Below are 23,566 nucleotides of genomic sequence, written 5' to 3' on the forward strand. Positions count from 1 at the left end.
TTTTCACTTTGCCTCTGAGTGGGAATGGGTTAAATGGTCATTTAAATATGGGAACTAATTCCAAATGGAATATATGTGTATCACAATTATTACACGAGCATCGAATTTCCATCATGGAAAAACTTAAATTAAGATACACTAGTATTGTGCTACAATAGGTGAACTGAACTTGTCCTCATTATTTTGTTTAGTTTCAAGTATGCCATCAAATGACAGGTCAAAGCATGCTATTTTAATGGTGGATATAAGCATTGGAGACATGTTAATATATTTATTAAAGGTGCACAACTTGTCACACTCTTTCAAAAGCTTTTATAATCATTCTGCATAAATGAAGAGATTAAGTTATTACAGGACGAGTGATACCATTTATTGAAAAATTATTAAAATGTTCGAACACTTGTGTAGCCACTCATTTCTTAAAAGTTTGCTTATAATTATAGTCATTTGGTGAATTTGATAAGCATTATAAAACAATGAAATAAAAATACATTTACAGTTTCATTCCAAGTTGAGAATGAAAGGGGGCAAACAGTTGAACAGCTTATAGACGCATTTATGTTCATTAAACTTGACTACAATTCCTTGGATTATTTGACTCATCATTTTATGTGTGGTAATTATCAGAGCAAAGCTGTTTTTCATACATATATATGTCCTTAATACTTTCCTAAGTTTAGTGTACATGTATGTTGAACAGCACAATTACTAATGAATACATGTACCAAGAATTTTTAGTTAAGATCTACAGTAGACTCCAAATCCATCAAAATCATTTGTCTTAAATTTCTAATTGGCATGGTTTCTATGAGTGAACAATTCATTTACAGGTTTTCATATACACGTCTTTTCTGGTTGCGCGTGCACACATGCTTTATGTCTCGCAAATAAAGCTTAAGAGCCATTCGCAGGAATCCTTTAGATGTCTGGGGAGTTTTTCATCACAGCAAAGTTAAAATTCCCAAATTGAAATACATGTGATGCACAAGTGTCAATAACTGCAATATAGGATATAACTGGAAACATTAATTGAGCCTTGTTCTGAGAAAACTGGGCTTAATGCATGTGCATAAAGTGTCATCCCAGATTAGCCTGTGCAGTACTCTGCACAGGCTAATCAGGGACGACACTTTTTGCCTAAACTTGATTTTCAGTAAGGAGGGACTTGCTTGAAACTAAAATACCATAAAAGCGGAAAGTGTCGTCCCTGATTAGCCTGTGCGCACTGCACAGGCTAATCTGGGCCGACACTTTCTGCACATGCATTAAGCCCAGTTTTCTCAGAACGCGACTCAATTAATTATTACTATCATACAATTTTATTCTTACAATCATACAATTTTATTCCTGATCCCTTGTTTTGCCAACCATCAGGATTTAATTTGCTTGTTCATCATACAATCAAGTCATGGAGTCATCTTCTTACCAGGCATGCCATGGTTTATGTATAGGCAGGCCAGGTTTGCATGCAAACATTCTGAGACTTTAGACATTTATTTCAAAGTAAACAGAGGTATGGAAGAAGGAAATGCTGGAGATCATAAACAGGGACATAACGGGACATAATCAAGCCATTTGTAATCTGTAGACATTTCCCAGCAATGAAAGTCCAAAGTTATTATGAACATATGAATATAATTTTCAGAATTGGGTGTTAAATTGTGCTCACAGAAAAAAATAAGTGCGTTATTTTGTATTGTAAAGTGCATTCAATGCATTTTAAAAGGGCATATGATAAGACCAACAAAGTATTTATTATTCTTCACAGCTGATGTTAAATAGAGGATATTTGTTGGATTAAATGAAATATCGATTTTATTTCACGAGTGATCATATAAAATAATATTTTCACGAGTGGCGCAGTCATGAGTGAAAGTAAGTATTTTTTATGATCACGAGTGAATAAAAATCAATATTCCATCGAATCCAACAAATTTTCTTTTTATTTTATGCTTTTTTCACCGCTTATTTACATTGCAAAAGAGTTTAAATGGATAATTTTGCTGGATTTATGACGTCATTTCGTCAAAAAATTACGTCATTTTGCAGTAAAACAATGAAAAATATCGATATTTTTCACTGTTTAAAACAGTGAAATACCAGTTTTATTTCACTGATATTTCTCTATAAACCACAGAAAAAAATAAAATAAAGTTATTTATTCTACTGATTGAACCAGAATAACTATACACTACTGACACTAGGTACAAACTGAGACTGGTTTTATGCTGTTTGCTGCTCATCAGTATCTAAAGGTTGGAAATGAGCCTTTAAAATTGAATCTAGTAAGAAAGGAATTTAATTAAATGTAGCTTTCTATGGGACTACAAATGCTTCAAAATATGTTTCTAAGTGGTAAAGGGTTAACACCAAACTAATCAATAAAAACTGATATACAACTACAGCGCCATGATGAACCTGTAAGGGTCTCCAAATTTGAAGTAAACCAATTGTTCAAACTCGACAACTACTTATTAAACACACAGGACCAAGATCCCAGCTTGGCAAACGTATTTTCAACATAAACATTCTTACCAAGTTTCATCCAGATTGATTAATGAATTTAATCTCTATACATGTAGTGGTAACTATGTGTTCAAGATTAGACCAGGCAACTTGGTGTTGGATGTACATAACCCAAATTCTAAATCAGCCGAGATATTTCAAAGATAAACATTCTGACCGAATGTTGTCAAGATTAAGTCATAAATGTGGCTTCTAGAGTATAACAATTTTTTTTTTAAGTTTTGTCCTGGCAACTTTAGATGCACTTGACCGAGAATAAAGCTAAGCTTAGCTATTTACAAATAAAAATTCAAACCAAGTTTCATCTAAATTAAGTCATAAATATGGCCTCTAGAGTGGTTTCAAGGTTTTTCTAAGATTTAATCTGGTAAACTTGTTTTTTGAGGCACATGACCTAGATTGACACTAAGCCAAGATAATGTCTAGATGAACATTCAATATTCATCAGGATTGAGTCAAAAATGTGACCTCTAAAGTGATAACAAGGTTCTTCAAAGATTTAGCCTCTAAACCTGCTTTCCGGATGTCAGTGTTTTATTTCATTATTTGGTAATGCAGCCGGATCCCTATGGATTGTGAAACATCCACTTAACTTTTTATTCCATTGGGAAATTAGAGTTGCTGTTTTTTGCTTTTGTTTCCCTTAAAGTGGAAATTGTTAGGGCCCATTTGGGAAAAATATATAGTCTTTTTCTATTGATGCCATTCATAGTTACCACACTAGCTCATCATGAGCACATTGTGCTCAGGTGATGTTAAAAGTGAGCACATCATTACTTTACAGATTTCATTGCATTTTTGTTTTGTTTTACTGTGAAGATATCCACTTAATTATAACAATTTCTTGTTGAAAAGGATTTTACTGGGGCTTAACAAATACATATATAATAACATTTTACTGCCCTATCATTTGGAAATGTATCAGGCGAGGCTAAGAATAAAACAAGGGCTGTTTGTAAAGCATGCATGCCCCCCATATGGGCTGTTAGTTGTAGTGGCAGCCATTGTGTGAATACGTTTTTTGTTACTGTGACCTTGACCTTTAACCTAGTGACCTGAAAATCAATAGGGGTCATCTGCCAGTCATGATCAATGTACCTATGAAGTTTCATGATCCAAGGCATAAGCATTCTAGAGTTACCATCCAGAAACCATTTTACTATTTTGAATCACTGTGACCTTGACCTTTGACCTAGTGACCTGAAAATCAATAGGGGCCATCTGCCAGTCATGATCAACGTACCTTTGAAGTTTCATGATCCTAGGGGTAAGCATTCTTGAGTTATCATCCGGAAACCATTTTACAGTTTCGAGTCACTGTGACCTTTGACCTAGTGACCTGAAAGTCAATAGGGGTCATCTGCCAGTCATGATCCATATTCCTATGAAGTTTCATGATCCTAGGCCTAAGGGTTCTTGAGTTATCATCAGGAAAACATCTGGTGGACGGACGGACCGACATGTGCAAAACAATATACCCCCTCTTCTTCGAAGGGGGGCATAATAACGGTGAGAATTGCTGAGCCCTGATATAAAAACAAACAGGTAAGGCAGTACTTGTTTTCTGTTGACTCTGCGTTTTAAGTGTGAGTGAATATGTTGTCTCACATGTTTTTCATGGCATCATGAGCAGTTGCACTTTATCAGTAAAATGGTTTTTTTCCAGTTTTTGTTGCTATTTGTGTCTTAAATGTAATATATCTTGGTTGGAAATTGTTTGTATAACAAATATGATGGCTTCATGGTTAATTCCTACTAATATGATGTACCTTCACACATGGACTGATATCATTCTTTATATAAGGTCTCAAGGTGTTTTGTATCAGAGATACCTTTGCATCAGGTTGATATCAGTACATGGGTATAATAAAATAAATCAAATAGTTAGGAGAGAACAACGTATCCTGCCTCTGTTGCAAACAATGATCAAATCAAGCAGTGACCGCATACACTTGTTGATCTCGGGAAGTAAATCATGTGACTGCGATCTACCGTCATTACGTATTCCTACCGGCCGATTAACATGTCGTAATATTTTACCTATAAAATTTATCGAGAAGTTTCATGAATGCTATCGTTTATATTGCATACATCCTCTTTTGTTTCATATTTTAAATATATTACCAAACCAGCTTTCTGTATTTTCATTCACTTTTATATGCAGTTTATGAAGTTTCTCGTGTTACGTCATTTCTCTGACAAAACATACTAGTTTAAGCAAGACTCTCTGGATTTTAGTGACAACCATTTGGACCTAATGTTTTTTTAACAGTAAAATATTTCAATTTCTAACAAGAAAAATAGCACATTCCGAATTCTTTTTTTTATTTCTTCTCACAATTTCAGTTGGAAAGTATTAAAAGGAACAGTTTAATGTGGAACTATTTTTTGTGACACAGTCTGTACTTATTTGATCATCAGGAATGTTGTGTACATATAGGAGGCGCGACCAGAATAATTATTTGTTATGGCAATTAATCATTTGTCTTTAATAAAATGTGTTCAATTCATCATTTGGCCTTGATCAAATGTGTTAACAGCATAAGTCAAAATGAAGCAGGATAAATCAAATACATGGTTGGTGCCGAGATGGAGAAAGTTTATTTGGTTCAGCCCGAAAAAGCTTTACCTCGCCCTATTTTCTTTTTCAAAGCCTCACCAGATAAACTTTCTCCATCTCGGCACCAACCATGTATTCTCTATATAATGTTCACATATTCAGTATAACGATTGTTACTGTTGGCAGTAAGTGTACCATATGCCTTTGTATGATAACACCTGTGCGACCTACCAATTAGACAGAATAGGCCTTCACCAACACATTTTCACATTTAACACTATACTGAAAATGGGTTTGATCTTAAGATTTGTTAATGGTTGTATTCAGGAACTCCACAATTTTTGTTTAAACCCATTTAAAACCCTGGAACAAACAACGCTTGTCTTGTATTCACCTATCAGAGTTGCATTCAAACAATTACCATTGATATGTTATGTGATTTTGAAAGGATTTTAAATGTGTCAACTTTCTTTTGTACCCTTAGATTAACAGGTTTTCAACAATCTTGCCTATTCCAAAGTAAGTGAAAGGCTATTGAAATACTTAGTTCATTTGTATTCCCTTACTCCAGCAATAGCTTTCTAAATACAGAACAATTTATAGTTGACATTGGAAATACTTATACACAGAATACTGGTAAAATAGCAGGTTAATTTTCTTGGGTCAATATTTATTCTCAAGCCTCAGAATGAGTTCATGAATACAGCCCCAAGCCTAGACACAATTGTGGGTAATTTAGTGGTAAAGGCTACATATTTTTCTCCAACAATTTATTGACATGATATCAACATCATTTACATAGAATAATGTTAATATTGATAGTTTGAACATAAAGCACTTTCAGTAGGTGTGTTCACATGAGATATGACAAGTCCCTTCAAGAGCTACAGAATTTCTAACTTCAGCTGACTCACTATCTGTAAGCCTCCAATTTCTCATGTGTTCAGTAAATAAATTAGGAGTATGTAGTGTTCGTTTGCATTCAGAGAAATAATAAATCTAATTTTGAATTACAATCTGTGTTCAATTATAACTAAGCCTATAGGATAATCAAGAAGAAACAACTTATGAACAAGTAAGACCCAGTAGTATTATTTAAATATATGCCTTGTTCAGAGAAAACTGGGCTTAATGCATGTGCGTAAAGTGTCAGCCTATTGCTTATCAGGGACGACACTTTCCGCCTAAACTTGATTTCCGTTAAGCAGGGACTTCCTTGAAAATAAAATACCTTAAAAGCGGAAAGTGTCATCCCTGATTAGCCTGTGCGGACTGCACAGGCTAATCTGGGATGAAACTTTACGCACATGCATTAAGCCCATTTTCCTCAAAACAACGCTCATATCATGAATATATGAGACCCACTCTGGTAAAAAGGATTTGATGCATGTGCGTAAAGTGTTGTCCAAAATTAGCCTAGGCAATGACCGACGGCACTTAAAAAGAATTTATACTTTAAAAGAATCTCTTCAAACAAACATTCAGGCAAAAAGTGCCATCCTTGATTAACCTATGCAAACATGCATTACGCCCATTTTCCCACAGCAAGGCAAATATTCCACAGAGCTTTCCTGAATTAATCTTCAACATCAAATGCTAACAAGTCTATTGTTTTCCTGTACGGGACACCATTGAATACTGAGGACCAACAGACAGTTAATGTGCACAGTGTATGAAGACAGCCTCTGAAGAGATCAGTCCTTCTCTGCCAGGGCCTGCAGATGTACATCTATCTCTTCTTCTGTGAGGATCCTGCAACATACACAGATGACTTAATAGAGCATGCCATCTACAAAATCTTCAATCAAGGGGTGAATTTAGTTTAATTTTATTTATTTAAGGTTGATTGCATTGAAAGCCTAAGGCTTTTGGAAACACTCTATAGAGTCCATTTCCTGGGTAGAACCAGTACTTTGTATCATTAGATGATATCTAAAGACACTCAAACCATAGGGAAAGAAGCCATGACCGCACATTGCTAAACATACACAATATCCACTATGAAACTGAAACAATCGTTAATTTCTATTATGTTTGTATGAATTGTGTTTCATCAAGATAAGTTTATGCAAACTGAAGTTATTGAACGGTAACCGCTAATTTAAGAGCAGACTTCATTAATTTGGCAAATCATGGATAATGCAAGGGCCACTTTTCAGAAGTGCTTCATGAAATATGGCTGGTTATCTTGCTTGGTCGAGATAACATGCCCACAAACATTACCACAAGTGTTCACGATAATCCAATGAAAACTATCAAAGTTTGAGAGCGGACAATATACATTTGCCTATTTTTCAAATATAACAAGAGATGTGTTTGTCAGAAACACAATGCCCCCTATTGCGCCGCTTTGAAATAAAATTTCAATATATCATTTGGCAGGTTTAGATATTATCTCCCTTTTAAAGCTTATTACTTCCCTTGGATTTGTTTTTTAAGACCTTTGACCTTGACATTTCACCACTCAAAATGTGCAGCTCCATCAGATACACATGCATGCCAAATATTAAGTTGCAATTTTCAATATAGCAAACGTTATTGCAAAACTTTAACCATGGTAAAAGTTTTGGGACACACACAATGAAAGACAGACAGACAGGCAGACAAGCCAAAAACAATATACCTGCTCTTTCGATCTGGGGGCATACAAATTCACAGGCCATAATTTAGAAGTGCTTATTGGAGACTGGCTGGTTAAAATAAAAGCTGCGCCATGAGCGCATGATACGCCCGTCGTTCGCCAATGAAGTAGTAAGGTAATAAATAACCCTTTGAATCATTTTTTTTCTTCAGTTTATTTGTATTTGAATACATGGTTTATTTTATAAGTACATGAGCATGGAAATCACGAAATTTTGACGAACAAAGTCCCATAACTCTGGAACGACAATTCAGAATTCCGTCAAAAACGAAAGGGGATCAGGGTTTATCAATATTAAGATTGTGTTGAAATTTGAAAAAAATCCATCGAAGGATATTTGAGCTACAGTAGGACATTCAATGAAATCACGAAATTTTGACGAACAAAGTCCCATAACTCTGGAACGACAATTCAGAATTCCGTCAAAAACGAAAGGGGATCAGGGTTTATCAATATTAAGATTGTGTTAAAATTTGAAGAAAATCTGTCAAAGGATATTTGACGTAGCGTACGACATTAACAGACGGACGGACGGACAGCGGACGGACAGACGGACGCGGGGTATACCATAATACGTCCCGTCATAGACGGGCGTATAAAAAATCCATCGGGGGATATTTGAGCTACGGTAGGATACATGAACAACAATAACATTTAAGGTCACAGTGACCTTGACCTTAGAATGAATGACCTTGAAATGACCAGTGGTCATCTAAGTGTGCTTGCAAACCTTCATGTCAAGTTTGAAGACTCTATGTCCAAGCATACCAAAGTTATAACAATTTTAACATTTTAACATTTAAGGTCACAGTGACCTTGACCTTCAAATGAATGACATTGAAATTACCAGTGGTCATCTTCTAGTACTGGCCAATCTTTATTTCAAGTTTGAGAACTCTAGGTACAAGCATACCAAAGTTATAACATGAAATAAGAACTTTAACATTTTTACATTCAAGGTCACAGTGACCTTGACCTTCAAATGAATGACCTTGAAATGTCCAGGGGTTACTTACTAGTTCTGGCCAACCTTCATGTCAAGTTTCAAGACTCTAGGTCCAAGCATACCAAAGTTATAACAACTTTAACATTTTTACATTCAAGGTCACAGTGACCTTGACCTTCAAATGAATGACCTTGAAATGTCCAGTGGTTACTTACTAGTTCTGGCCAACCTTCATGTCAAGTTTCAAGACTCTAGGTCCAAGCATACCAAAGTTATAACAACTTTAACATTTTTATATAGCTACAGTAGGACATTCAATGAAATCACGAAATTTTGACGAACAAAGTCCCATAACTCTGGAACGACAATTCAGAATTCCGTCAAAAACGAAAGGGGATCAGGGTTTATCAATATTAAGATTGTGTTGAAATTTGAAAAAAATCCATCGAAGGATATTTGAGCTAATTGGTAAAAATGATGTCTACGATGCAGAATCTTTTTGCGGGAATGAATATGATTTTTGACGCTTGATGTGTTAATAATGACATCATGAGTACTTGCACTAAATATTTGTAAAATATGTTTTTTTCTGTTTAGGTTGCTTTTTGTGTATAAAGTAAACATCATCTTGGTATCTAATTGTTTGTCCTGTTGAATCTGATCTATTTTAACAAAAATAACAACTTTATGTAGTAGATTCAGATTGATATGAACTACTTCCAAACATAAACTGATGTAAGAACTTCCTGTTGACCTGATTTAATAAATATCATGCAGTGTTATATCGGGCAGATCAATGTAGCTGTATGATAAATCGTTCTCTTGGATTCTGAACATACACCCACCCGCCACTGGTATCCCCATAATAATTATTTTATATTTATACCTCCTTGTTATAATTAGGGGCACACAATAGGTGGAGTTTATATAAATACATCCCTGTTAAGGCCATTATTTGGTGAGTCATGCATTATAAGAAATATTTTGGCATTGTTTATTGTAAACAGTACTATGGCAGTTAAATAGAAAATGTTTAAGTTCTTTCCTGAAAGTATACACTTACTTGAAATGGGGATTTTCCTTTGTCACAACGCCTACTTCTATTTCTGAAGATTTAAAGTCAGCTGCTAGCACATTGGACAGACAGGTTATGGCAATCTACAAGAAGAAAGAAGAAATATAAGTATTAACTAAAACATAAGTTGTGTTTCTGTTTCATGCAATTGCAAGCCAACAATCTTTAAAAAAAATCTAACTCTGTGCAATAAATTAATTGTAATTTGTTTGACAACAGTTAAGACCGCCTATATTAAAACTGTACATGGGGCAACTGTTCCTTAGCCTAAAAAGAAACAAGAAGGCCTAAAGGCCCTAGGTTGCTCCATTGAGACAAGAAAATACTAATTTAGTACAGTGTAGGTTCTGTGACGTTTGTTTAATGATTGTAGTTTTTGTCTAGATGATTTTTACTCTGCATTACAAAATGTTATTGAGCTAACAGAGCATTACAATTTTTGCTTAGATTTTGATTATTTACATAAACAAGCTAATTCGTTGGATTGATATCCCCGGAATAAATACATTTTGTTTACGGATGGGTGCAAAGCTCTTGAAACATGGTATAATCCTAACAAGGGATGTGTTTGTCAGAAACACAATGCCCCCTATTGCGCAGCTTTGAATTATTTTTTTGACCTTTGACCTTGAAGGATGACCTTGACCTTTCACCACTCAAAATGTGCCGCTCCATGAGATACACATGCATGCCAAATATCAAGTTGCTATGTTCAATATTTCAAAAGTTATCTCAAAACTTTAACCAAGGTTAAAGTTTTGGGACACATACAATGAATGACAGACAGACAGACAGGCCAAAAACAATATACCCTCGATCTTTCAATCCGGGGGCATAAAAATAGTAATAAAGTGTTGGGTAATTGTTTGTATCCACTGCAATTCTCCTCATTCATACATATGCATCAAAGAAGTTTCATGTTGAAATCTTGTAGTGTATCTGAGATATAGCCCTGAAAACATCACACACAAACAACAAAGGGCAATAACTCTTATTTGAGAAAGGTTAGGGTTAAGGTTCTTGAGTCACATTATTTCTACAATATCTAAACACACTCAGGTACGTTATTTGAGAAATTTCTCAAATATTAAACAAACCCCAGAGGGTTATTGAAAAACAATCAATAGCATTTCTCAAATATAATCACACCTGATAGGTTATTAGACATCAAAACAACATAATGTCTCAATATACATTGTATAAACCACAACCACAGCTAATATAATGGACAACAATCAATATTATATCTAAAATATATATCGCTCTCAGTGCCTTTTTTCTTGATTTGGGAAAAGGGCCAGGCCTTCCATTTGGTCAAAAAAATTGTCAACAAAACTGAAAAGGGGACAAAATTTCCCAAAATAAGCTTGACATTTGGGAAAAATTGCATCATTTTAAAGAAATTCTCTACAGGGAATGTGCCTTTCTCTTGGGGGAAGCCAATATAAAGCCATTTCTAAAGAAGAAAAAAATGCCCTGGCACCCAAATCGTTTATTTGACTATAAGCAATATTGCACCCCCTGTCCCCCCCCTAAACTTTGATCCCACCCTCTCACCTCTACAGCCTCATTGTACGTGAAAAACCACCCTTTTACCTCTACATCCTCATTGTAAGTGAGATCCCAACCCCTTATTTACAGCCTAATTGTATGGGAGATTCAACACCCTACCTCTATAGCCTCATTATACGTGAGATCCCACCCCCTACCTCTACAGCCTAACTGTATGTGAGATCCAACCCTCTAACCTCTACAGCATCATTGTATGTAAGATCTCACCCCCTACCTCTACAGTCTCATTGTACAAGGAATCCCACCCCCTACCTCTACAGCCTCATCGTACGAGAGATCCCACCCCCTACCTCTACAGCCTCATTGTACATGAGATCCCAGCCCCCTATCTCTACAGCCTCATTGTACATGAGATCCCTGTCCCCTACCTCTACAGCCTCATTGTACATGAGATTCCACTCTCTTGCCTCTAAAGCCTCCTTGTACATGAGATCCCACCCTCTCACCTCTACAGACGCATTGTACATGAGATCCCAGCCCCATATCTATTCAGCCTAATTGTATGTGAGATCCCAGCCCCCAATCTCTACAGCCTAATTGTACCTGAGATCCCAGCCCCCTATCTCTACAGCCTAATTGTACGTGAGATCACAGCCCCTACCTCTACAGACTAATTGTACGTGAGATCCCACCCACTACCTCTACAGCCTCATTTTTCGTGAGATCCCTATCCCTACCTCTACAGCCTTATTGCACATGAGATCCCACTACCTACCTCTACAGCCTTATTGTGCATGAGATCCCACCCCCTACCTCTACAGCCTCATTGTACATTAGATCCCACCCCCTACCTCTACAGCCTCATTGTACATAAGATCCAACCCTCTAACCTCTACAGCATCATTGTACGTGAGAACTCACCCCCCACATCTATAGCCTCATTGTACATGAGATCCCACATCCTACCTCTACAGCCTCATTGTAAGCGAGATCCCACCCCCTACCTTTACAGCCTCATTGTACATGAGATCCCACCTCCTACCTCTACAGCCTTATTGTATGTGAGATACCATCCCCTACATCTACAGCCTCATTGTACAAGAGATCCCACATCCTACCTTTACAGCCTCATTGTATGTGAGATCCCAGTCCCCTACCTCTACAGCCTCATTGTACATGAGATCACACCTCCTACCTCTATAGCCTCATTGTATGTGAGATTCCAACTCCTACCTCTACACCAAATTGAACGTGAGATCCCACCCCCTACCTCTACAGCCTCATTGTACATGAGATCCCACCACCTTCCTTTACAGCCTCATTGTAAGTGAGAATTCATCCCCTACCACTACAGCCTCATTGTACGTGAGATCCCACCTCCTAGCTCTACAGCCTCATTGTACATGAGATACCATCCCCTCCAACTACAGCCTCATTGTACATGAGATCCCACCCCCTACCTCTAGAGCCTAATTGTACATGAGATCCCACCTCCTATCTCTACAGCCTCATTGTATGAGAGATGCCATCCCCTACCACTACAGCCTCATTGTACATGAGATCCCAGCTCCTACCTCTACAGCCTCATTGTATGTGAGATCCCAGTCCCCTACCTCTACAGCCTCATTGTACATGAGATCCCACCACCTACCTCTACAGCCTCATCATATATGAGATCCCACCTCCTACCTCTACAGCTTCATTGTACGTGAGATCCCACCTCCCACCTCTACAGCCTAATTGTACGTGAGATCCCACCCCCTTCCTCTACAGCCTCATTGTACATGAGTTTCCACCACCTACCTCTACAGTCTCATTGTATGTGAGATCCCACCTCCTACGTCTACAGCCTCATTGTATGTGAGATCTCACCTTCTACCTCTACAGCCTCATTATACATTAGATCCCACCCCCTACCTATACAGCCTCATTGTACATGAGATCCCACCTCCTAGCTCCACAGCCTAATTGTACGTGAGATCCAACCCTCTCACCTCTATAGCCTCATTGTACGTGAGATCCCAATCCCTACCTCTACAGCCTAATTTTACGTGAAATCCCACCTCCTACCTCTACAGCCTCATTGTACATGAGATCCCATCCCCTACCTCTACAGCCTCATTGTATATGAGATCCCACCCCCTACCTCTACAGCCTCATTGGACATGAGATCCCACCTCCTACCGCTATAGCCTCATTGTATGTGAGATCCCAACGTCTACCTCTACAGCCTCATTGGACATGAGATCCCACCCCCTACCTCTACAGCCTCATTGTACATGAGATCCCACCACCTTCCTTTACAGCCTCATTGTAAGTGAGATCCTAGCTCCTACCTCTACAGCCTCATTGTATGTGAGATCCAACCTCCTAGCTCTACAGCCTCATTGTAGATTAGATCCCACCTCCTACCTCTACAGCCCCATTGTACCCGAGATCGCACCTCCTACCTCTACAGCCTTTTTGTTCAAGAGATCCCGACTCCTACCTCTAAAGCCTCATTGTATGTGAGATACCATCCCCTACCTCTACAGCCTCATTGTACATGAGATCCCACCTCCTACCTCTCCAGCCACATTGAATGTGAGATCCCAGTCCCCTACCTCTACAGCCTCATTGTACATGAGATCCCACCTCCTACCTCTTCAGCCTCATTGTACATGAGATCTCATCCCCTACCTCTACAGCCTCATTGTACATGAGATCCCACCCTCTAACCTCTACAGCATCATTGTATGCCAGATTCCACCCCCTACCTCTACAGCCTCATTGTGCGTGAGAATTCATCCCCTACCACTACAGCCTCATTGTATATGAGATCCCACCTCCTACCTGTACAGCCTGATTGTAAGTGAGATCCCACCCCCTACCTCTATAGCCTCATTGTACATTAGATCCCACCTCCTACCTCTACAGCCTCATTGCATGTGAGATCCCACCCCCTACCTCTACAGCCACATTGTACATGAGATCCAACCCCTAACTCTGCAGCTTAATTGTACATGCGATCCCGACCCCCTACCTCTACAGCTTCATTGTATGTGAGATCCCAACCCCTACCTCTAGAGCCTAATTGCACATTAGATCCCTGCCCTCCCTCTACAGCCTCATTGTACGTAAGATCCCACCCCCTAACTCTACAGCCTTATTGTGCGTGAGAACTCACCCCCTACCTCTACAGACTCATTGTACGTGAGATCCCACCCCCTACCTCTAAAGCCTATTCGTATGTGATATCCCACCCCCTACCTCTACAGCCTAATTGTGTGTGAGAACTCACCCCTACCTCTACAGCCTCATTGTATGTGAGAGCCCACCCCCTACCTCTACAGCCTTATTGTGCGTGAGAACTCACCCCCTACCTCTACAGACTCATTGTACGTGAGATCCCACCCCTACCTCTAAAGCCTATTTGTATGTGATATCCCAACCCCTACCTCTACAGCCTAATTGTGTGTGAGAACTCACCCCCTACCTCTACAGCCTCATTGTGCGTGAGAACTCACCCCCTACCTCTACAGCCTCATTGTACAAGAGATCTCACCTCCTACATATACAGCCTCATTGTATGTGAGATCCCACCCCCTACCTCTACAGCCTCATTGTATGTAAGATCCCCCCCTACCTCTACAGCCTCATTGTACATGAGATCCTACCCCCTATCTCTACAGCCTAATTGTACATGAGATCCTACCCCCACCTCTACAGCATCATTGTGCATCAGAACTCACCCCCTACCTATACAGCCTCATTGAACATGAGATCCCACCCCCTACCTCTACAGCCTTCTTGTACGTGAGATCCCACCCCCTACATCTACAGCCTCATTGTATGTCAGATCCCCCCCCTTCCTCTACAGCCTAATTGTACATGAGATCCCTCCTTCTACCTTAACAGTCTCATTGTACATGAGATCCCACCTCCTACCTCTACAGCCTCATTGTATGTAAGATCCCACCCCCTACCTCTACAGCCTCATTGTACGTGAGAGCCCACCCCTACCTCTACAGCCTCATTGTACATGAGATCCCACCTCCTACCTCTACAGCCTCATTGTGAGATCCCACCTCCTTCCTCTACAGCCTCATTGTATATGAGATCCCACCTCCTACCTCTACAGCCTCATTGTGAGATCCCACCCCCTACCCCTATAGCCTCATTGTACATGAGATCCCACCTCCTACCTCTACAGCCTCATTGTATGTGAGATACCACCCCCTACCTCTACAGCCTCATTGTATATGAGATCCCACCTTCTACATCTATAGCCTCATTGTACATTAGATCCCACCTCCTACCTCTACAGCCTCATTGCATGTGAGATCCCACCCCCTACCTCTACAGCCACATTGTACATGAGATCCAACCCCTAACTCTGCAGCTTAATTGTACATGCGATCCCGACCCCCTACCTCTACAGCTTCATTGTATGTGAGATCCCAACCCCTACCTCTACAGCCTAATTGCGCATTAGATCCCTGCCCTCCCTCTACAGCCTCATTGTACGTAAGATCCCACCCCCTAACTCTACAGCCTTATTGTGCGTGAGAACTCACCCCCTACCTCTACAGACTCATTGTACGTGAGATCCCACCCCCTACCTCTAAAGCCTATTTGTTTGTGATATCCCACCCCCTACCTCTACAGCCTAATTGTGTGTGAGAACTCACCCCTACCTCTACAGCCTCATTGTATGTGAGAGCCAACCCCCTACCTCTACAGCCTTATTGTGCGTGAGAACTCACCCCCTACCTCTACAGACTCATTGTACGTGAGATCCCACCCCCTACCTCTAAAGCCTATTTGTATGTGATATCCCACCTCCTACCTCTACAGCCTAATTGTGTGTGAGAACTCACACCCTACCTCTACAGCCTCATTGTGCGTGAGAACTCACCCCCTACCTCTACAGCCTCATTGTACAAGAGATCTCACCTCCTACATATACAGCCTCATTGTATGTGAGATCCCACCCCCTACCTCTACAGCCTCATTGTGTGTAAGATCCCACCCCCTACCTCTACAGCCTCATTGTACATGAGATCCTACCCCCCTACCTCTACAGCCTAATTGTACATGGGATCCCACCCCCTACCTCTACAGCCTCATTGTGCATGAGAACTCACCCCCTACCTATACAGCCTCATTGAACATGAGATCCCACCCCCTACCTCTACAGCCTTCTTGTACGTGAGATCCCACCCCCTACATCTACAGTCTCATTGTATGTCAGATCCCCCCCCTACCTCTACAGCCTAATTGTACATGAGATCCCTCCTCCTACCTTAACAGTCTCATTGTACATGAGATCCCACCCCCTACCTCTACAGCCTCATTGTATGTAAGATCCCACCCCCTACCTCTACAGCCTCATTGTACGTGAGAGCCCACCCCTACCTCTACAGCCTCATTGTACATGAGATCCCACCTCCTACCTCTACAGCCTCATTGTGAGATCCCACCCCCTACCCCTATAGCCTCATTGTACATGAGATCCCACCTCCTACCTCTACAGCCTCATTGTATATGAGATACCACCCCCTACCTCTACAGCCTCATTGTATATGAGATCCCACCTCCTACCTCTACACCTCATTGTGAGATCCCACCCCCTACCCCTATAGCCTCATTGTACATGAGATCCCACCTCCTACCTCTACAGCCTCATTGCATGTGAGATCCCACCCCTACCTCTACAGCCTCATTGTACATGACATCCCACCCCTACCTGTACAGCCTCATTGTACATGAGATCCCACCCCCTACCTCTACAGCCTAATTGCACCTGAGATCCCACCCCTACCGCTACAGCCTCATTGTACGAAAGATCCCACCCCCTACCTTTGCAGCCTAATTGTGCGTGAGAACTCACCCCATACCTCTACAGACTCATTGTACGTGAGATCCCACCCCCTACCTCTACAGCCTATTTGTATGTGAGATCCCACCCCCTACCTCTACAGCCAAAATGTGCGTGAGAACTCACCCCCTACCTCTACAGCCTCAATGTATGTGAGAGCCCAACCCCTACCTCTACAGCCTCATTGTGCGTGAGAACTCACCCCCTACCACTACAGCCTCATTGTACATGAGATCCCGACTCCTACCTCTACAGCCTCATTGTATGTGAGATCCCACCCCTACCTCTACTGTCTCATTGTACAAGAGATCCCGACTCCTACCTCTACAGCCTCATTGTATGTGAGATCCCACCCCCTACCTCTTCAGCCTCATTGTACAAGAGATCCCTTCTCCTACCTGTACAGCCTCATTGCATGTGAGATCCCACCCCCTACCTCTACAGCCTCATTGTATGTGAGATCCCACCCACTACCTCTACAGCCTCATTGTACGTGAGATCCCACCCCCTACCTCTACAGCCTAATTGTACATGAGATCCCACCACCTACCTATACAGCCTCATTGTGCATGAGAACTCACCCCATACCTCTACAGCCTCATTGTACCCGAGATCCCACCCCCTACCTCTAGAGCCTTCTTGTGCGTGAGATCCCACCCCCTACCTCTACAGCCTCATTGTACATGAGATCCCATCCCCTACCTCTACAGCCCAATTGTGCATGAGATCCCACCTCCTACCTCTACATCCTAATTGTGTGTGAGAACTCACCCCCTACCTCAACAGCCTCATTGTATGTGAGATCCCAGCCCCCTACCTCCACAGCCTCATCGTATGTGAGATCCCACCCCCCCTACCTCTACAGCCTCATTGTATGTGAGATCCCACCCCCTACCTCTACAGCCTCAGAGTACATGAGATCCCACCCCTATCTCTACAGCCTCATTGTACATGAGATCCCACCCCCTACGTCAACAGCCTCATTGTACATGAGATCCCACCCCCTACCTCTACAGCCTTATTGTACATGAGATCCCACCCCCTACCTCTACAGCCTCATTGTGCGTGAGAACTCAACCCCTACCTATACAGCCTCATTGTACATGAGATCCCACCTCCTACCTCTACAGCCTAATAGTACGTGAGATCCCACCCCCTACCTCTACAGCCTCATTGTATATGTGAGAACCCCCCTCTACCTCTACAGCCTAATTGTACGCGAGATCCCATCCCCTACCTCTACCCACCCCCTACCTCTACAGCCTCATTGTATGTGAGAACCCACCCCTACCTCTACAGCCTCATTGTATGTGAGATCCCACCCTCTACCTCTACAGCCTAATTGTACACGAGATCCCACCCCCTACCTCTACAGCCTCATTGTACGTGAGATTCCACCCTCATACCTCTACAGCCTCATTGTATGTGATATCCCAGCCACCTACCTCTACAGCCTCATTGTACGTGAGATCCCACCCTCTTACCTCTACAGCGTCATTGTAAGTGAGATCTCACCCCCTACCTCTAGTGCCCCATTGTACGTGAGATCTCAACCTCTACCTCTACAGCCTCAGAACACATGAGATCCCACCGCTACCTGTACAGCCTCATTGTACATGAGATCCCACTCCCTACCTCTACAGCCTCATTGTAGGTGAGATCCTGCTTCTTCTTGATCTTCTTCTCCAGGAAGCTGTTAGCCTCCAGCTGCTTCACGCCTGCAGTGCAGGCCTTGAACCCTGAGAAGTAGCCTGCCGGGTCTGTCTTGTACAGCTGGGCACCAAACTCCTGGTCATAGGCGATCAGAATCATGGCTGAAAGACAACAATAGTGATACCGGCTGCGCTCTGGGACTGATTTTCCATTAGAAGAGACTTTTTAAACGAAAATGTGTAAAAACCGGGAATTGTTGTACCTGATTAGCCTGTGCAGACTGGGACAACACTGCACACACAGGAATAAAGACCTGTTTTTCATAAGCGAGAACCATTTATAAAGAGTTGAAATCTCACAAATTATTACATTATTACATTATTAATTCCTGGAACCATTCTCTTGGTTATTACCAATCAAAATCATTCATGTAAGACATCAAGGTGGATATTTATTTGGAACATTTAGTCAAAACCAATTAAAATTGTTACAGTCCAGATGCAATCGTAAGGTAATAAGAACCAAAAATGTTACTAGAAAACAAGAGGTCATTTCATGCTTTATGTCATTTTCTTGGGGGAAACATGCCTATAACCAAAAGTCAGAATTGTGACTGCAGATTTACATAATCAAAATTTGTTTTTTTCAAAGGGATGACATTTATGTTGCAATATGAAGTGCAAGTTTTTTTTTTAATTGCTGTAAAGGGGATTTATATTTATGCTGCAATATGAGGTGAAATATATATATTTTTATCTAACTACTCAAACATGTATCTAATTATTTTTCATAATACAAACTACAATTGAGCCTTGTTCTGGGAAAACTGGGCTTAATTCATGTGCAAAAAGTTTCATCCCAGATAAGCCTGTGCAGTCTATGCGGACAGCATATTCTATTCTGGGAAGACACTTTAGCCACATGCAATTTGCCCAGTTTTCCAAAAATGATACTCAGTGCAACTCATTTCCTTCAGACACTTACTACATCCCAGTGGCCTCATCTCGGCACTCTGTGTGTAGACCTGGGAGATGTCTGCTATACGCTTGCACAGCATGTCGATGGGGATCTCGTAGCCGTACGTGTACTTCCACTTAGCAGCCTCGTACCTCGCCCTCTGAACCTGAGACCGGCTGTCAGCTGAAAACAGCCATGGCAGCAGGAATGGAAATTAGCACAGTGTTTTTTCTTCACCATTTTTGGAATGGGGCCTAGTCACTTAAGACTGGGAAAGATAGTTTTGACTTAAATTTGGGAATAAGTGTTGTTGTTTTTTGCTAACAAATTCTTCAAAATTGAAATTTAAGTGTTTTCAATATTATTATTATTATTATTTCTAAGGTGCAACTTATTGAGCTGGTAGGGAGATGAACTAAATGTTGAGATCTAAAAAACACAACTTTTTTGGGGGACCTTCAATTGGGAATTTTTAGGTCCCATTTGGGAAAATTATATACTTTTTGCATCTGGAACAGGGCTGTACCTGAATACCGGCAATGAATTTGAAGGAAAAAACCACACTGTAGAAGGAGTCCAGTACCATGTTTGGACACAGACAAATCAAATCCTCTATATTTCCTATAGAGGACAAAAAAAGGACTAAAATGGTAGCAGTTAAAATGATCACCTATAGCTGTGAAAGTTATAGCAAAGTCTGCCAAGCAGTTAGAAGAGTTGAACACTCGCAATTTTAGAACTATGAATTCTTAAGTGGAAAAACAGTAAAAAGGCCATATTTCTGCTTAAACTCTTTGCATCTTAAATTCCTTTCTCAAAGATTAACTTAACATTAAGGTCATTAAACAGTGAAAGTTTGAGTAAGATCCAAGTTAAAGTGAACATTGAAAAGAACATAATTGAAGTGAAAATTGAAAACAAAAAATATTAGTACTAAATATTCTATTACGGACAAACAGACAATGGGCCATAGTTCTGCAAATTTCCTTTAAATTAAATTGTGAGCGTTTGAGTAATATTCATCAGGAAGTTAACATGAAGATCAAAACACCAGCTGTAAGACGCATGGACGGACAAGTGCAATACTTAATGCCTATCACTTTGTGGAGGCATGAAAAACAAGAGATGTGTTTGTCAGAAACACAATGCCCCTATTGTGCCATTTTGAAGCCATAAATTTGACCTTTGACCTTGAAGGATGACCTTGACCTTTCACCACTCAAAATGTGCAGGTCCATGAGATACACATGCATGCCAAATATAAAGTTGCTATCTTCAATATTCAAAAAGTTTTTACCAAAGGTTAAAGTTTTAGGAAAGAAAAATACAATGAATTTGACCTTTGACCTTGAAGGATGACCTTAACCTTGACTTTTTACCACTAAAAATGTGCAGCTCTGTGAGATACACATGCATGCCAAATATGAAGTTGCTATCTTCAATATTGCAAAAGTTATCAAACTTTAACCAAGGTTAAGATTTAGGGACACACACATACAATGAATGAATGAATAAACTACTGCATCCTGCATAAATCTCTACAAACACTGTACCTATCATTCCTGTCATTACACAGCCAATATCTTCAGTGAGCCGAAACAAGTGTGTAACTGTGTTTGCATCCAACAGCTTATCCTGAAATATGCAGAGGGAAATATCAGCCATAACAAATTGCAGAGCTAAACTTTAGCAACTAAATAAATAACATAACGGTACTTTTTTGTACATTATTATGTATTTTTATGTATTTTTACAGAAACAAATAATAGTCGAATTAAAAAATTTAACGATTTCTGCTTTTCATCAGGAATTGAAAAGCAATGCAAATATAGTTGTTTTTCAATACTTAAATCTTAATGATTTGAGGTGTTTTTATTCAAATATTAAGCATTTCTCTTAACGGTACTCTGATCAAAAATTGAAAATAGAAATTGGACCAAAGAAAATGATCAACATCAGGGTGGGGGGCAAAATCTGAAAAAACTATACTTGTCCACGGACAACCATTTAGGAAATAAAACTTGTCCTTTTCTGAACAACAGTTGTACGTTTATGTTCATATAAATTATAACGCATTTACTGATTAATGTAAAATATTGTAGAATAAATCAAAATGTGTATAATTTGCTTGTTTCAGTTACATGTATTTCCATGGGACATTCTTTATTATAAACAATATAAAAACTTTCTCAAACTTTTCATCTTTCAAAGCTATTGTTATGAAAACATGTGTTACACATACATGTACAGTATTAAAATCTCAAATACTTTTATTTTGTTGCATTTTCCCTATCAAAGTGTGTCAAATTACTAACACGGTCTCATTGAGTTATCACTTAAGTTTACATTTCTCTGTCACACACTGTGAAGTAGACTCAAGTAGTTCCATCGTAATCTAAACAATAAAAAAAACGCTCCATTTTAACTGTTAAAGTCATCTGAAATAACACGGTAGACAGTGCTTTTATTGTATTAGTCTTTTACTTTAATTTCCGTTTGATTGTACAAATAAAGAAACCAGTCTGTACACTGTTTAACGGTCGGGCCAAATGTTGAAAATGCGGCCCACGTTCCTTTTTTGTGGGCCAGTCAACTCCGTATTTAAGCTTGATTGCCCAGGCAAATAGCACTGACAATGTAATCTCGTGTCAACATCCGGATTTGCAAAACTTAATTACGGCATATATTTTTTTGTATTCCTTGACCTGATTTTTTAAAAACTGGTTGTCCACGGACAACTTAATTGAAAAAAATCAGACAAGCAAATGTACGACTAGGGCAACTCGGACATTTGATTTTACCACCCCTGGACATTCATTTCATCAAAATACTAAAATCTGCAGACTGCACTGGCTAATCTGGGAAGACAGTTGTAGTTACCAGTACGCACTTTAATTAAAACCTGTTTATTTTGTCAGAATGAGGTTATTTGTTTAAACACTAAGACCCAGACTGTAAAGTGCTCACTGGAACTTTCTTCTGTGTGACAACTACAGCGCTGTCCTTGCCTCGCACTGCCACGGATGTCAAACCTCCCTGATTGATAGCTTTGAAGGCATATTCTGTAAGGAAGAAATATTTATTACGGGAGAATTCAAAATAATCGTACCAAAAAAATGTGTTTGAGACCTGCCATATTATCAATATCATGTTCTGAATAGTATACTTACTGACCTATTACAGTGAATTTATTGGTGCTTGCATGAAAGACTGCAGCAGCTTCCACCTTTTAGTGTAGAGAGACAGATTAGTAGCATGGTTAAAAGTTGCTTGATTCCATTTATCTTTTGATAGTCACTAATAGTTTGGTTATACTGTTAAAAGCTGTGTAGTATTTGAATGTAATTAATCTGTTTAATTAGTTGTGTAAACAGGTAATAACTTGGAATTGAATAATTGTCAGCCACTAAATAATTCCGTGATCAAAATGAGGACACACATGCCATGCACTGGTAAATTTTGGTAAAAAAAGTTAAAAGTTTTTTTGCAAAGGGTGTGGCAATTTGCTTATTAATCCCTATCATATATGTGTAACCAGCATTTTTCCTTGCCAATTTGGGACTGGTACTGGTACCAGTCAAATTGGGAAAATAAGCGTCATTTTGGTCCAAAATGGGAAATGTATTACTTACAGGGATCATATTTTTTCGGTTTTGTCGGTCCTAGACCGATTGGGGTCATGAAAGACCGATTGAAAATCCCAAAACAGTCGGTCCGATTTTGTTTGCTTAAATTCCCATGGCATGAAATCGATTTCACAGTGCACATGCTAACACACCCTTATGACATTCTTATCTTGATTAGGAATGATAAACCATTTGCTACAGTCTCTAACC

General features: G+C 39.8%; 1 protein-coding gene and 1 long non-coding RNA gene across 2 annotated transcripts in view; both read right to left on the reverse strand.

Moving 5' to 3' along the window:
• Nucleotides 1-23,566, reverse strand: part of LOC127874761 (uncharacterized) — a 178,690-nt gene that overhangs the window by 71,305 nt on the left and 83,819 nt on the right. The gene's annotated exons all lie outside the window — the stretch shown is intronic.
• The window catches only part of LOC127874756 (proteasome subunit alpha type-6-like), a 30,474-nt gene continuing 12,747 nt past the window's right edge, over nt 5,840-23,566 (reverse strand). The window contains exons 2-7 of the mRNA XM_052419349.1: nt 22,698-22,792; nt 21,284-21,365; nt 19,758-19,913; nt 18,756-18,934; nt 9,737-9,831; nt 5,840-6,838 (exon numbers count right to left, since the gene is read on the reverse strand). Of these exons, the coding sequence (XP_052275309.1) occupies nt 6,781-6,838; nt 9,737-9,831; nt 18,756-18,934; nt 19,758-19,913; nt 21,284-21,365; nt 22,698-22,792 (665 nt within the window). The 3' untranslated portion in view covers nt 5,840-6,780. The remainder of the gene's footprint in view (nt 6,839-9,736; nt 9,832-18,755; nt 18,935-19,757; nt 19,914-21,283; nt 21,366-22,697; nt 22,793-23,566) is intronic.

The sequence above is a fragment of the Dreissena polymorpha genome, chromosome 3, assembly GCF_020536995.1.
Source record: "Dreissena polymorpha isolate Duluth1 chromosome 3, UMN_Dpol_1.0, whole genome shotgun sequence".
NCBI lineage: Eukaryota > Metazoa > Mollusca > Bivalvia > Myida > Dreissenidae > Dreissena > Dreissena polymorpha.